The 15,312-nt window shown below is 37.0% G+C and overlaps 1 protein-coding gene across 18 annotated transcripts in view; it reads left to right on the plus strand.

Moving 5' to 3' along the window:
- The window catches only part of LOC107981865 (ubiquitin-protein ligase E3B), a 583,577-nt gene that overhangs the window by 547,843 nt on the left and 20,422 nt on the right, over positions 1 to 15,312 (plus strand). For 16 of the 18 annotated variants that reach the window (XM_032601499.1, XM_032601501.1, XM_032601502.1 and 13 more), the window contains one exon: positions 12,052 to 12,216. The exons of 1 other annotated variant lie outside the window; for it this stretch is intronic. In XM_032601499.1, coding sequence (XP_032457390.1) covers positions 12,052 to 12,216 — 165 coding nt within the window. Of the gene's footprint in view, positions 1 to 4,288; positions 4,364 to 12,051; positions 12,217 to 15,312 lie in introns of those variants that run through there. One more of the 18 variants, XM_031924030.1, reaches the window with a different exon arrangement.

Raw genomic sequence — 15,312 nt, forward strand, 5'->3', positions numbered from 1 at the left:
TACTTAGAAAAAAGATAAGGCGGTAAGTATAAAATAAATTATTTTTAACATCTATTATATTAAAATTTTTAACAAACCTATGTGCCGTGATGTTTCTCATGTCTTTTTTAGTTACTTAACATCCTCTTCTTTTATACATCCTCTATTATGTTAAAGGGCTTAAAGTACTTGTGTGCCGTAAAGTCTCTTATATCTTTTCTCAGTTACTTTACATCCTTTTCTTCTATATACCCTCTATCACATTACAGGGCTTAACATACCCGCACACCGTGAAGCCCCTCCTATTATTTTCCGATTGCTTAACATTCTCTATCTTTATATGCCGTCCTTAATATTAAAGGGCTTGACTTACTCGTGTGGTTTCTTATATATATATATATATATATATATATATATATATATATATATATATATATATATATATATATATACACATATATACATATATATTTTTTAATTTCTTAACATCCTCCATCATATTAAAGGGCTTAACGTACCCGTGTGCTGTTGGTCCACTCGTATCTTCTTTCAGTTACTTAACATTCTCTATTATATTAAAGACTATAACGTATCCGCGTGCCGTGACGCCTGTCGTTTTTTTTCTATTCACTTAACATACTCTATTCTCTATTATATTTAAGGGCTTAAAGAACTGTGTGCCGTAAAGCCTCTCATATGTTTTCGTGTGAGATTTTAAACAATGATTGAAAAGCGCCGCTTTTGTGCAATATTTCAATGAATGATCAAAAAGCGTGTATCCGTTATGCGCTTCGAGTAAAGAAGTATAATAAACGGGCACAGTAAAATTATAGCATCCAAATATTGTTTTTGTTATTTTTATTTTTTATATTGGGCATCCATCTAAAACTTACATTAGGATAAATAAGTGGATATGACATATGATATACATGTTTACTGATGTACGGTATATTATTAGGTGCTGTACTATGTTTTGAATATGTAGATACATCTCGATCTTGTGGTTGACCATTTTTACCTAAATCTCGTACGATCATAGACAGAAAATTGTAACAACATTGATTTGCATCATATGTGACGCAGTATATCATTTTATTTTTTTAGCACAAAAAACAACTAACATCAAATTTATAAATGGAAACTTAATAGTGTGCCCAGAACACAGTGACAGAAACTTAACCTCACAGATAGATGAAGAAGATTTAAACGATGCAACAAGATTCCTGTATGCACAAATTAAACTGAATAAAACAAAAGAAGTAACGAGAGGAGTACTACTTGAAGTTTCAACAACAGAACAGGATGAACTTTAAGTTAATATTGAAGAAAAGTATAAGCTGATGAAAAATAAAACTTACTTTTAAAACTGTTAGTCAGTGAATTGCAGGGAAAAACGTACTACTTTAAAAAAAAGCTAAATAAGTAAAATAAAAGTGCCTTGGCTAGTTTTTCGTATGCAAAATTACAAGCTTTTCTAAACTATTACAAAAGAAAGTATCTAAAATAACTGTAAAAAATGTGAGTAATAAAGCCGTGGACGTCAAAAAGAAAGTTATAGAGTGCTTAGTTACTGAGAAGTAGATTTAAACAAAAAACTTGTAAGTAAACAGAAAAAAAAAACATTATTAATTGCTCGAATAGTGAAAGTGCTAACTGAATTTGTTTTGAAACATAACCTCGAAGGTATATTTGAGGTTAGGAAAGATACGTTAAAGAATCCTAAAATCAAAATTGTCGGAATTAATAATTATAGTAACATGATAATGGAGGACATATAGGAAGATATAAACATGAGAAATTTTGGAAGTTTCACTATCAAGGGGCATGTGTACAAAAGCAATTTCAGTAGCTTAACTACAGTACTAATGGAGATTTCTGCTGACATATACAAATTCATCAAGGGAAACAGAAGCAGGATTTTTTTGGATACCAAAACTGCAAAGTATATGACTCGATAAATATAAATCCATGTTACAAATGTGGAAGATTTGGGCACAACAGTAACAAATGCAACAATAATTCTGTATGCTTCAAGTGCGCAGAATAACAAAATCTGCGCAAACAACGCCATTAAGTGTCTGAATTGTGAATATACAAACAGTAAATACAATACAAAGCTTGACATCAACCGTGCTGCTAACGATATAAACCAATACAACATCTTGAAGAAAATAATTAGCATATGCATAGACTCCACTGATTATCCTATAAGGCCTACTTTACCAGCGATACATCAAGTTTATCGAGAACATAATACTACTACGGAAACACATAACTTAACTACTAACAACACAAAGACACAGCCTTTACAAGAACCACCTAAATCTACAAAACATAAACATAAAAGAAGTGAGGCAGCCAAGCAGCAACAACTTCAACAATCGAAGATGGCTCGAACACCACAACAACAATCATAACCCCAAAAAACTATAAAAAATCATAAACAATAAACTTGGCAAAAAGATCTAATGAAATCATACGTTATATAAAGATAAATAATATTAAAGTTACAGAGAAAATTGAGATAGCTAGAAACAGCAGACAGCTGAAATTTCAATTATAAGAAACGTTACTCACACAATAAAATTTGCTGAATTTAAATTATATTTTGATAAAATTAATATTGAGGAACTAGAGGTCTTATATACAGCCATCATTAACTCTTTTAGAAGCTAACACAAAGAAAAAGTAAATGCTAAAAATCAATCAAAAAATAATATATATAATAAAATAATAAGTTTAGCTAATAAAAAAACTAATAATTGTAATCATTATTTTAAAAGAATCATACTGATGGATGTGGATAACAATGATATTATATATTTATCAAATCAAAATAGCAAAAGAACTTCATTAAAACAAAAATTTGATAAAAACAGTATAATATTTTATAATACCTTATTGATAATAGATCAATAGATAAGATATTATAAAATACACAGATAATAGATCAATAAATAATTCAACTGTCTCACTAACGTTGAAGTGTATTTAACTGTATACTGTATTAAACATTGGGTTGAGGAAAAAGTAATTTCGGTTTTTTTTTTCATATTTTTCAAAATAAATTTTTTAATATAAATTTTATAAACTAAACAACGATATATGTGCCGTTCTGATCGATGACCTTTTGCCACTTTTCTGGCAAAACCATAATTTCGTCACTGTAGAACTTGTGAGGTTTCTGGACGAAAAACTTAACCAAGTGATTCTCACAAGCTTCTTTTGAATTCAGCTTTACACTATTCAGAGAGTTTTGCAGAGAGCGGAACAAATTATAGTTCGACGGGGCAAGGTTTTGGCTATACGGTAGTTGCATCAAAACTTCCTAGCTCTCAATTTTTGACGAGTCATTAAAGATATATTCGGTCTAGCGTTATCATAATGGAAGATAACGCCTCTCCTGTTGATCAATTCTGGACGTTTTTTTTTTAATAGCCTGTTGCAATCTTATAAGTTGTTGACAGTAGACAGTCGAATTAATGGTTTGTTCAGGTTCGAGCAGCTCATGATGAACAATACCTTTCCAATCCCACCAAACACTCAGCGACACCTTTTTTTGCGTCAATACGGGCTCCGCAACTGTTTGTAAAGCTTCTCCGGGCTTCAAACATGATCTCTTTAGCACATTATTGTCGTGCGCGATCCATTTTTCATTGCCCGTAATTATTTTTTTTAAATGGCTCGATTTCGTTTTGTTTCAGCAGGGATTCACTAATGGAAACTCGGTCCATCAAATTTTTTGACGTTAATTTATGTGGAACCCAAGTATCGAGCTTCTTTTGTATCCAGTCTATGTAAATGGTTCAAAACTGTTTTATCATTGATGTTTGGTTCCATAGCGATGTCTTGAGATGAAATATGTCGGTCGGTCGACTTTTTCAACGGTTGGCTGACCAGGGCAAGGTTCATATTTAAGAGCGAAGTTTTCGGAACAAAATCGAGCAAAATAATTCTGACACTGGCTTTCACTTAGGCACTCATCACCATAAACAATCCACAATTTTCGATGAGCTTGCGCTGCAGTTTTCAGAAAAGCAAAATGTGACAGAGTGGCCTTCTGGGATCTTCATTGTCAAAGCACAATCATTTCTGAATCAGTAAACGGATGACGCTACTTTGTAATCTACAATATTCTATAGATTTTAAACTTCTAAACATGCTTTAGTGTGGCTTCATTGAATAAGCATTACTATAGATATACAACTTTAAGAATAGCTATTAGAAAGAACCGAATTTATTTTTCCCAACCCAATAATTATTTAATGTACATTTTTGACAATGAATTATATTAATATGATTTTTACAGTTTGTAGATAATACTTCCGGTCTACTTCCAGTTTACTTCCGGTTTACTTCAACCCCCTAGGAAGGGGTACTTTTGGGGATGAAGTAAATTTATAGCCGGAGACTACCAGACATATTTTAATATAATAGAGGAAGGATTATTTTTAAATATTCATGGCTGTGTAGTGGCAGTGTAAAAAAACCGCTGCCAATTCATTGGCACGTAGCTTCCTCCAACGAAATTCCTTGTTCCAACGAATAAAATATTGTTTTAAAATACAGTATATAAATGCTTTTTTAAATATTCCCAAGCTTAATTATTTTGCTGTAGAAGCAATTTTCTTATAACAAAAGATATATAATAATCAGAAAGATCCCATCAAAATCTCTAAAATAGCGAAATTGCAGAATCGATCGTTTAATTTTAAATAAATAAATATATATATATATATATACATATATATATATATATATATATATATATATATATATATATATAAATAATTTAAAAATTTTAAATGCATTGTTCTAATGTAATACATGTTAATGCAATATAATTTGAATCTAATATTTTCATAGAGTATTTTTACTGCGTTTATGCAAGCCATCTGCGCAAAGATCGCCACTACTCATTCGCTATATGTGATACTGATGTGTGTGTATATATATATATATATATATATATATATATATATATACATATATATAAGTATGACATAAATTCATAGGGAGGGACTTTAACGACGTGCAACGACATCCCTATAAAAGGAAGCAAAAGTTTTGAGAAAAATGGTTTTTACATTCTAGCTCTTTACTTAAAAACCGCTCGACAAAATACTTAGTTTAAAATTTTAGCAGCAGATAGATTCTTTTATTGTGAATTACCAAATAAAATTTTAAAGCATTTGACTACATTGTTTTAGAGATATAAGATAATCAAAAAATTTTCAAAAAAATTACAACCTTGATATTTTACGAACCATAGCAGTTTGAAAGTTGTGCAATGAACTTAGCCAAAACACATAAAATATCTACTTATTTTTTAAATCTCCAGTTCAATAAGGCTTTTTTACGTCCGTAATCGAGGCATAAAAAAAACTTATTTTTTCAGTTTTCCATTTGTTACTGAAAAAACGAGTAGTCAGATCCCTTGAAATTTTAATGGGATATAGTTTGACACTCGGCCCATCGACATAATTTTTTTCGCAAGGTTATGATGTTTAGTTTTAGAGATATGAATTTTTTTAAAAAATCACCTTTTTTGTTTTATCTGCCGAACAAAGCGGTCGATCCCGAGGACCAAACGAGGAAAAGTAGGTGATTTTATTCTCTTTCAAATGCATTTTAGCTAAATTGTTTGTAATTGTGCTGATTCAATTTAAAAAATATCAATTATCTGTTGTCAAATTTCATGCGCTTATTGCGAATTTATACAATTACGTTTATGTTGTATTATTTATATACATGTACGGGATAATGTTCAGAATTTAACTATAAGCTTATAATAATAAGAAGATATCCCTACAAAACTTGGGACCTGTGAACACGTCGCATCTAGATTGTTATTAAACTTTCTGAGGCTTTGTTTTGCATCAAAGCATTTACGAAATATAGTTGTCTCAGTAATAAGTTGTGTTTTGAAAATATCTACAACTTTAACATTTAATATTTTCATGTAAAACGTAAAGCTGCAAAGCTTTATGGCCAAAAATTGGATTTTTAGCTGTTAAAAAACGATTTTGGGCTGTTTACTCGAGTTATAAGCATTTTCATGATTTGATGTTAACAGAAAAAAGTTGTATTTTTTAAAAATCCACAACTTTTTTTTATAGAATGCTTAAACACAAATTCAGTTTTCAGTGCGAGCGCGCCGCCCTCTCCCCACTCCGCTACACTCTCCGTGTGCACTTCACTACGTTATCCGATTTTTAATAGAATACATTTATAAAATATATTTAAGTATTCGAGACTCTCTCTCTCTCTCTCTCTCTCTCGTGGCGCTGGTGGTAAGCTAAGCACGCACTTTATTTCGCTCTGTGCAATAATACTAGTTATTAATATTATCTTCACTCTCTCGAGTAATCTTTTACAGCGGAAGAGTCTTCCCAACGGCTCCTAAGCGTCAGCCAAAAAAAACTGCAATCTTTTTGCAACTTTTAAGAGCCGGGAAGGATTTCCGCAAAAAGTTGTGCTACATAACCTCAATCATCCAGAGACGTGTTCTACTATCGTTGTGCTCCGCCAATCTCCAACTCAGTCATCCGCATCGTACCTGCAAGGCACAAGCTCAGTATTTTTAATCAGTACAGTGTTGTGAGTGAAATCGTGCAGTGCGGTGTTTATAGACTACGAGAGTAGCTATAGCTATAGCTAGCTATATCTCGATTTCTCTCTATTCGTCATAACGTTGCCAGTCGTTGTCGTTGCTAAATCGGAACTTTATTTTTCTGACACTAGAGGGCAGCACTCTCCGAGCCACCGAACTGCAGTATAGTACAGCAGATCTACCTCCAGGTGGCCCCGACACGGCGTACGCAAGCACGCACCAAAAAGAGCGTCCTGAAGGCTCTTATACTGAGACTACTCTGGCCACTGTATACCACGGCTCTCTTCACCTTATTTCCTGCACCACTTGTCGACTGAGCCGAATTACCTCCCGTGGATAACGTCGATTGCGTCATTTGTTGTAAACACTATGTTGAAACCTGAGGGAGATGACGAACAACTGTTGGTGCCTACATCGTGCAAGACTTGCACTGATGTCATTGCTATGCGTAATCCGCGCAAATGCGACAAATGTGACTGGTACTACCATCCGAAGTGTACGCCTATTCAGGCAATTAAGGAAGGTGGCAAGACTATACAAGTCTGCAAGAACTGCTTGATAGCTGTTAATAAAACTCCACGCAGCACCACTACCTCTTCTCTATCTTCACGAAGCAGCAGCTCTCTGCCACAACAACAAACACGCTACAGGAAACCGGTTTCTGCACCACCATCTGCACCACCATCGCGCTCTTCTAGTTCATCACGTAAAAAAGATCCCGTGCTCAACAAAATACTGGACAAGCTAAATAAACTTGACAACATAGAGAAGCAGCAGAACGCAATGAAGAACCAGCTTTCTGAGAGCAAGAGTTTACTGGAGAAGAGAATGACAGCCATTGAGAAGTCCTTGGAGCCGCTGAAGGAGATACCGGCGCTGATTAACCGTGTAACGGTGGTGGAAGAGAATGTGGCTACTTTGAGGGCTGAGCAGGAGGAGATTAAAGCTAAGCTTGAACAACTGCTGGCGAGTGGCGCTGGCTCTTCTTCGTCTCCATCGAATGCTCCGGCGCTGTACACTGAGACCATCCAGCAGCTCCGTGAAGCCAACACGAGAATCCAGGCGCAATTGGATGGCGTTGTGTTGTCCCAGGCAAAGCTCTCTGTAGAATTGGTCATAACCGGCCTGACCTTTTCGGAGACGACATCCTTAAGGCACCTTGCCTATGCAGCTCTTCAGCCCTTGGACGCTGAGCTAACGGAGAGAGACATTATCTCTGCGCGACCCCTGGGAAGGGTGAGACTAGCCCGCAATGACACTGCGGACTCTTCTGATGCAAGCCCTGGAGCAGTAAGGTTGCCACCCGCAGTCTCACTATCCAGGACGCTCATGCACTCGCTCATCTCTGCTAAAATCAAGATTAGGAAGCTACATACTACGCAGCTGTCTAGCGAATTGCAGTATAACTACCGCTTCCGGATTTGTTCATCAACGTCAACGAATGGTTACCGTCTGTCCTTCGGCTCCGCAAAACTGTAACGGAAGCTGCAAGAGAGCACGGCTGCACCACGTTTGTGAGGGATGGTCGAATATACATCAAGTTAAAGAAGGAGGATCGTGCTGTGAAGATTGCGTCGGATGAAGATCTGAAGAAATTTTTAAGCTCGATCATAGCCAACTGAAGTACACACCCCTCATTCCACGTAGATCACCATCATCTGAATCGTCCACCACATCTTCAATCACTCCTAAGGTAACTCTGTCTGAGGTTCTAAGAGTCTGCCATTTCAATGCAAACTCTTACGGGTCACATTGAGATGGTCAGACTCTTCTTGTCCACTCGTCCCCTCTTTCACGTGATAGCTGTGACGGAAACCTGGCTTGACGAGAAGGTAACTTCTATCCCTTCACTGGAAAACTATACGCTCTACAGACGTGATAGAAACAGGAACGGGGGAGGTGTGGCCCTCTATATCCATCACTCACTGACTGCAAACGTATTATCATCCTCTGATGGAGCTTGGTCGGGCAAGCCAGGCAAACCGGAGTACCTTTTCTGTGAGGTCTCCGCGAAGGGAGTATCACCCATCTTTGTGGGAGTCGTGTATCGTCCACCACATGTCCCTTTTATTCAGGATAATAACTTCATTGAACAGCTGACTACTTTTATGCACAACTATTCCACAAAGGTCATTATGGGTGATTTCAACGCTGACCAACTCTCCTCGTCCGAAGATGCCAAGTTCATAAAGGCCTATATTGTGCCACGCACCATAAACAGGACTCCGACACCTGGCTTGACATCTGCTTAATTGATGAGCAGGATCGTCTGCTATCACACTACAAGACTGATACTCCTTTCATCAACGGACATGACCTAATCACTGCCACTCTCGACGTACAGATCCCACGCTACGTACCTAAAGCATACTCTTACAGAAACTACAAGCGAATCTGTGCCGAGAAGCTAAGGGACTTGGCACATGTGACTAGTCATCTCTCGCTACGCCATCACTCGACGAATGAATCACCCTTCTTAACGCTAACTTAACGATCGCCATAAATCATCTCGCCCCATTACGGACTGTTACTCCAAGACGTAAACGTCACCCGTGGTTTACCACGGCTCTTCGTGACTTCTTGACTGAACGAGACAGACTTTACAGAAGGTTTCGCAGAACTCGTCTACCTTGTGATCGATATTATTATAGAGTAGCAAGGGACGACGCTCACAGACAGGTTGAGGAGGCCAGGCTGAATTATTATTATTCACGCCTGTCAACCCTAACTGATGTCGCTGAGATCTGGAGAGAGCTTGAGAACCTTGGAATCACCACCTGTAAAGCACCTTCTCGCTTCTCTACAGATGACCTCAACAAACACTTTAGTTCCATCTCCAATGATCCACTGGCTCCTGCAGTTGAGGTTTTTCTGCGTACCCTCGAGAGTTTAGACTTCCCTGAGCATTTCAACTTCAAGGTTATTACAGAATCGGACGTTTTGGCTGTTGTGTCGCACTTCCACAGCCAGGCCAGAGGCAACGATGGCATCCCACAGGTTGTAATTTCAAAGGCACTATCCGTACTCGCTCCTTTACTATGTCGGTTTTTCAACCTGTCCTTGAGTGAGTCACGCTTCTCCTCTGCCTGGAAGATGTCACTGGTGCGAGCACTGAACAAGGTAGTTCACCAACAGCCCTGACTGACTACCGTCCAATTTCTCTCCTCTGTTTTTTATCAAAGGCGCTGGGGTGGCTGGTGCACAGGTAAGTCTCGGAATATCTTGAATCAAGACTACTCATTGACAACCTACAAACAGGCTTCCGTACCGGTCACAGCACATAGTCTGGCTTAATTAAGCTGACTGATGATGTCAAGCTTGGCATAAACAAAAAGAAAGTCACGCTTCTGTTTCTATTTGATTTCAGCAAGGCGTTTGATACGGTGTGTCGCGTCAGGCTCCTGAGAAAGCTATCCTCTTTCGGCTTCTCCAAGCAGGTCATCCGCTGGCTTGCATCTTACCTTACGAGAAGAAAGCAGGCCGTTATTGGTGACAACGACGAACTCTCCACCTTCCGGCCCCTGAACACCGGTGTCCCACAGGGATCGGTTCTAGGTCCCCTGCTGTTCGCGTTGTACATCAATGACATTGGTTTTTGCCTGGATTCAGATGTGTCCCATCTAATCTATGCGGATGACTTGCAAATATACAGCCAATGCCACCTTGAGGAGCTGGATTCTTGTTCTGACAAGATGAGAGCTAATGCCGAAAGGATAATGGGCTGGGCTGCACAAAATCACCTTACACTTAATGTCCTGAAAACTAAGGCAATCGTCCTGGGCTCAACTGTTGCTAACACCTACATCAACAGTTACCAACTGTTGCTAACACCTACATCAACATAGGGGGAGCCCAGGTCGACTATGAATCATCCGTGCGCAATCTGGGGTTGGTGCTTGACTCCAAACTAACGTGGAAAGAGCACATTACACAACTATGCAAACGTGCTCACTCATTAATGTATAGGCTTTACTTTTTCAGAAAAAATACCAATCTCAGGTTGCGTAAACAAGCACTCCTGTTTCCAATCATCCACTACTGCTCATTGGTATACTGTGATCTGACCCACGAACTTGACACAAAACTCCAGAAACTCGTAAACACGGGAATTCGATACATCTATGGTGTAAGGAGGGACGAGCACATCTCCCCCTACAGGTGTGAACTGCAATGGCTTACAACTGCCGGACGTAGAAAGTACTTTGCAGCCTGTTTTCTACGAAAACTGTTTAACACAGCTGTGCCTTCTTACATCTTGGCCTTTTTTGACTTTCACGTCGCGCACAGGCCACTGAGGGGGGAGGTGACGCCTCTGGACATCCCGACTTTCAAGACGGAGACGTTGAAAGGTTCATTCCATATAAGTGCCTCTGGTTACCTCTGGAACTCGCTACCATCACGCCTTCGCAACACTAAATCTATGTCACACTTCAAACAATTAGCTAAAGAATATTTTTATGCACTTGAAAACTCATAATCATCTCACAAACACTTACACTCCTCCACTCTATATATATCATTCCACATTCTTATACATATATATACATATATATATATATATACATATATATATATATATATATATATATATATATATATATATATATATATATATATATATATATATATATATATATATATATCATCTCTCACACACACACAAATTATAACTTGTTTTACTTTATACTGTTATTTTGAATTGTACAACACCATGTACAGAAATAAAACTTATTTAATCTAATCTAATCTAATCTCTCACTCTCTCATAAAGAATTTTCTATAACACAATGTACAGACAATAGATAACTAATCTTTTCTGATCTAATCTAATCTCTCTTTTCTGTCAGACAGAATGAAAGAGAGAGAGAGAGAGAGAGAGAGAGAGAGAGAGAGAGAGAGAGAGAGAAAGAGAAATCTGCGTATCTGGACGAAAACCGTTCGTCTCTCTCTTTCTTGCAACGAACCCGAAACTGGTAGCTGTTGTCTACAAAAATAGTATTTTAGTTACGATAAGCAAATTAATTCTGCATCTTTCCCATACGTAAAATCTCAAATTTATCAAATTGCCCGAACCCAGCCGCCTCCGCGGGCTCGTACTATTTTTGCGAATATATCTAAGTCAACCAAGCCGTGCCTTCTGCATGCCTGACAACCCACATGCTATGAAATATCACGGGGGATAAAATAGTTTCATTATTTATTTCCCCTGCCGCTATAATCTTTATATAAATCAGCTCTTGATAAATTTTGTTTTTTTACTTGAATAATATAACCTTGATCCTTTTACTTTTACCTACGCATCAATAATAATCACGCTAGTGTTTATCAATTTACTTCTTTATTTATTATATCATGTGTGAAACATCATGACCTGATAATATTTGCACATTATTTTATAATATGAATTTTTCTCCCTTAATAAAAACATTAACCCCTCCACTTTACTTTCTTTATTTAAGTGGAAAAGACTCATATCAGGTGAAAACGTTCCATTAGATTTGCATGATTTGAGAAAGCATACGCAATACTTTGGAGGATTTCATGACAAACATCGTGTAATATGTTGGCTTTGGGAGATACTCGATAGAGATTTTTCAGAAGAAGAAAGAAGTCTTTTCTTAAAGGTAGTCTTGAATTTTAATTTTTATTATTATTGTACCCTGAAATATAAAAATCAATCTTTTTTCTATAGCATCACTAACAAAAGTAGGAGATATATTAATAATTACATAAACAATTTAATATCAACTGCTCTGATACAGCGTTCCATTCTGTATTTTATTTACTTCTAGGCCGAGCATTTTATTGAACGAAAGTATAATATTCAATTTTTTTAATTTTCTGAAATGTTATTGACAAGGAAAGGCTACATTAATTATTAGGTAGATTAATTATTATGAAAATCGCTAACAAATAATTAAATATACCCTCTTATAAACACACTTGTTTAAAATAGGCAAGATTAAGCTGGAATCACAATTTTAACGAAACTGAAAAAAACTATTTTACAGTTTATTGCTTATTTGTTGCTAATTAGTTACGCAAGAATTGATTTTGTCGCTCTAGCTATTTCCGAGAAACAAAGGTTAGACTAGCTTAAGTATTAAGCTAGCACCACCATAGCTGTAACTTTGGAACAAATGGCTCTTTTTAGACAATTTAAATGGCATATTTTGTTGCTAATTTGTTGCTAAATGATAGGCTAGCTCCCATTCCTCTGATTCAATTATAAGGCCCAAGGGCCGATACCGTGCCAAGGCTCAAAAACAAAAAATGATAAAAACTGTAGATCGGCGGTAAATAAATGTTTAAGAATTTGTTTCTTATTTGTTACTAACGTACTATTTTGCTGCTCCTATTTTTCTTGTTGCTGTATTGGCCCTTGGGTTTTATAATTGAGTCCGGGGAATGGAATCTAGCCTACCATTAAGCAACAAATTAGCAATTAAATATGCCGTTCAAATCGTGGAAAAAGAGCCATTTGTTCCAAAGTTACAGCTATGGTGGTATGAAACCTTCGTTTCTCGGTAACAGCTAGATAGATTAATAGATATAGAAGTAGATAATTAAAATGTAAAAAAATCTAATTTTTTGCACAGCCAAATATTGCTGGCAACTACATAGCTGTCGATGATTCAAAAAGTAGTAGTGGTATACGATAAATAATTGTCAGTATTTAGTCGCAGTGCACATAATGTTCTTAATTTCAGTATTATAACACAGTCCATTCACATTATATAATAGCGTAAGTTCGGCTCAACTAGCTAAGTAACGTGAAGATACGCATTTCGCTTTCTGGAAGGCGTGAGTGTTAATTTCTGATCAAACTTAATTTTTCGCATGTAAATTATTACTCAAGACGTTTCTTTAACAAACACTTACACTTAGCTTATAAATATCAAACTTTCCATAGCTAACTTTAAACTGGAATTCCTCAAGTGCAACTGGAATTCATTTTTTTACTAACTATCATTAGCAGTAACTAGGTAGACATAATCGATCTATGAAAAAACACTACATCTTGTAACAAACTAGCAATTACAACTATTTGCTAGTTACTAGGATTCCTTATTGCAATGGGGTCTGGAGCCAGATAAGATGAGAGGGTTATACCATGCCATTATCAAACTAAGACTTGCACATGAAGCAATCATCAGGGCACAGAAATGTGAAATAAAAACTTACATTAGGGTACGGGCAAAGAGCAAAAAATGATGGGAAGAAATCACAGGATCTATGCGGACATGGATAGATAGAAGGATGGAGAATCACGCTAACTATTAAAGGACAGCATAGTGGTTACGGACAGTTTAACATTAGAAAGCGGAAAAGAGTCAGTGGCATGGGAAAGAGGGTTACGCAAGAGATTGTGTGTTCGCTCAACCAGCAGGTCACAGTCTTCCAGGTCAAAGTCAGGGCCATTACACAGACCACAAACTGCCTGCTGAAAAGAACGACAGGACACTAAATAGTAATATTCTGTTCTGATAGCAGGGCTCCTCTAATGGTGCTAGACAGCTTTAGAGTTACATTAAAAGAGTTTCTAAGTTGCAGACAGACATTGCAATCATAAGCAAATCACAGCATTATGAGACTGTTGTGGGTGCTAGGATACTTTGGCGTGGTGGGTAACAAAAAAGCCGACAGGCTGGCAGGCAGAGTTGCTCATTGCCCCCTTAGCTTAGAGATATGCAGTTTCCGTATCTCCCTGTATATATCATTTTAAAAAGATGACTTAGCACAGTACTAGGTGAAAAATGGCATAATGCCGAAAGACTAACAGTCCAAGGATATTATAGGTGATAACCAACCAGAGGAATAACTTACGACTATCAGAGGACTAAGTAAAATAGACTAAAGCTAATTGCGGGCTGGCTGACAGGGCTCTGCCGCATCTATGAACAATAAGCTGTGAGGTTTAATGATATAGGATCAGAAAGCAATTGGCTTTGCCTAAGTGCTTGACCAGTACACCCCCGTGGAAAGACCGCCATGTTTCACCTCTGCTTACAATACTATAACAACTATGATTCATTTGACTTTGCTATAGTCACCGAACTATTTCACAACAATATCTATAACATCTTTAAATATCAATAGGTAGGTCTGTTCATTATACTTATCAGTGAGGCATAAAAAACATAAAAGGAGGATGCCCACGAGTATAGGGTATTTCTGCCCATAACGCGGTACCTACGAAACCTATACTAGCGTCTAGGGCACGATAAAATATAAAGTTTAAAAAAAAACTATAAGCCCCATAACCCCCGGGAACATAGAAAAAAAGCAACATGAAAATTTCATCCCGTAAAAGGCGATAAATTTTGTAATACCGCAAAAAATAATTAAAACACAACGATAAGGGGTTCCTACAAAGCTAGATAAAATAAAGTACAAAAAAGTAATTTTTAATTGGGAGCCACCCCTAAGTCATGATTAATAGAAGAATGATGAGCGTAACATCGACTCACACTTGTAGTACTTTGTGTTTTAAAGTGTCTTGGCACACTTTTTTCTAAACTATCTAGGTGCCTATCCTAAGTACGGCTGAACTCGGAGCAATTCTCTGTTTTCGCCCGCTATTGTATAAAGTCCTTACCTTAAAAAGTAAAAATATGACGATTTCACGTGCTAAAACACTTTAACCTTCAAGGTTAAATCTTCAACGGGTGACTCCCAATCACGGGTGCAACGTAACATTGCGTTTTGATACTAGCTTT

This window comes from Nasonia vitripennis, assembly GCF_009193385.2.
Source record: "Nasonia vitripennis strain AsymCx chromosome 2 unlocalized genomic scaffold, Nvit_psr_1.1 chr2_random0004, whole genome shotgun sequence".
In the NCBI taxonomy this organism is placed as follows: domain Eukaryota; kingdom Metazoa; phylum Arthropoda; class Insecta; order Hymenoptera; family Pteromalidae; genus Nasonia; species Nasonia vitripennis.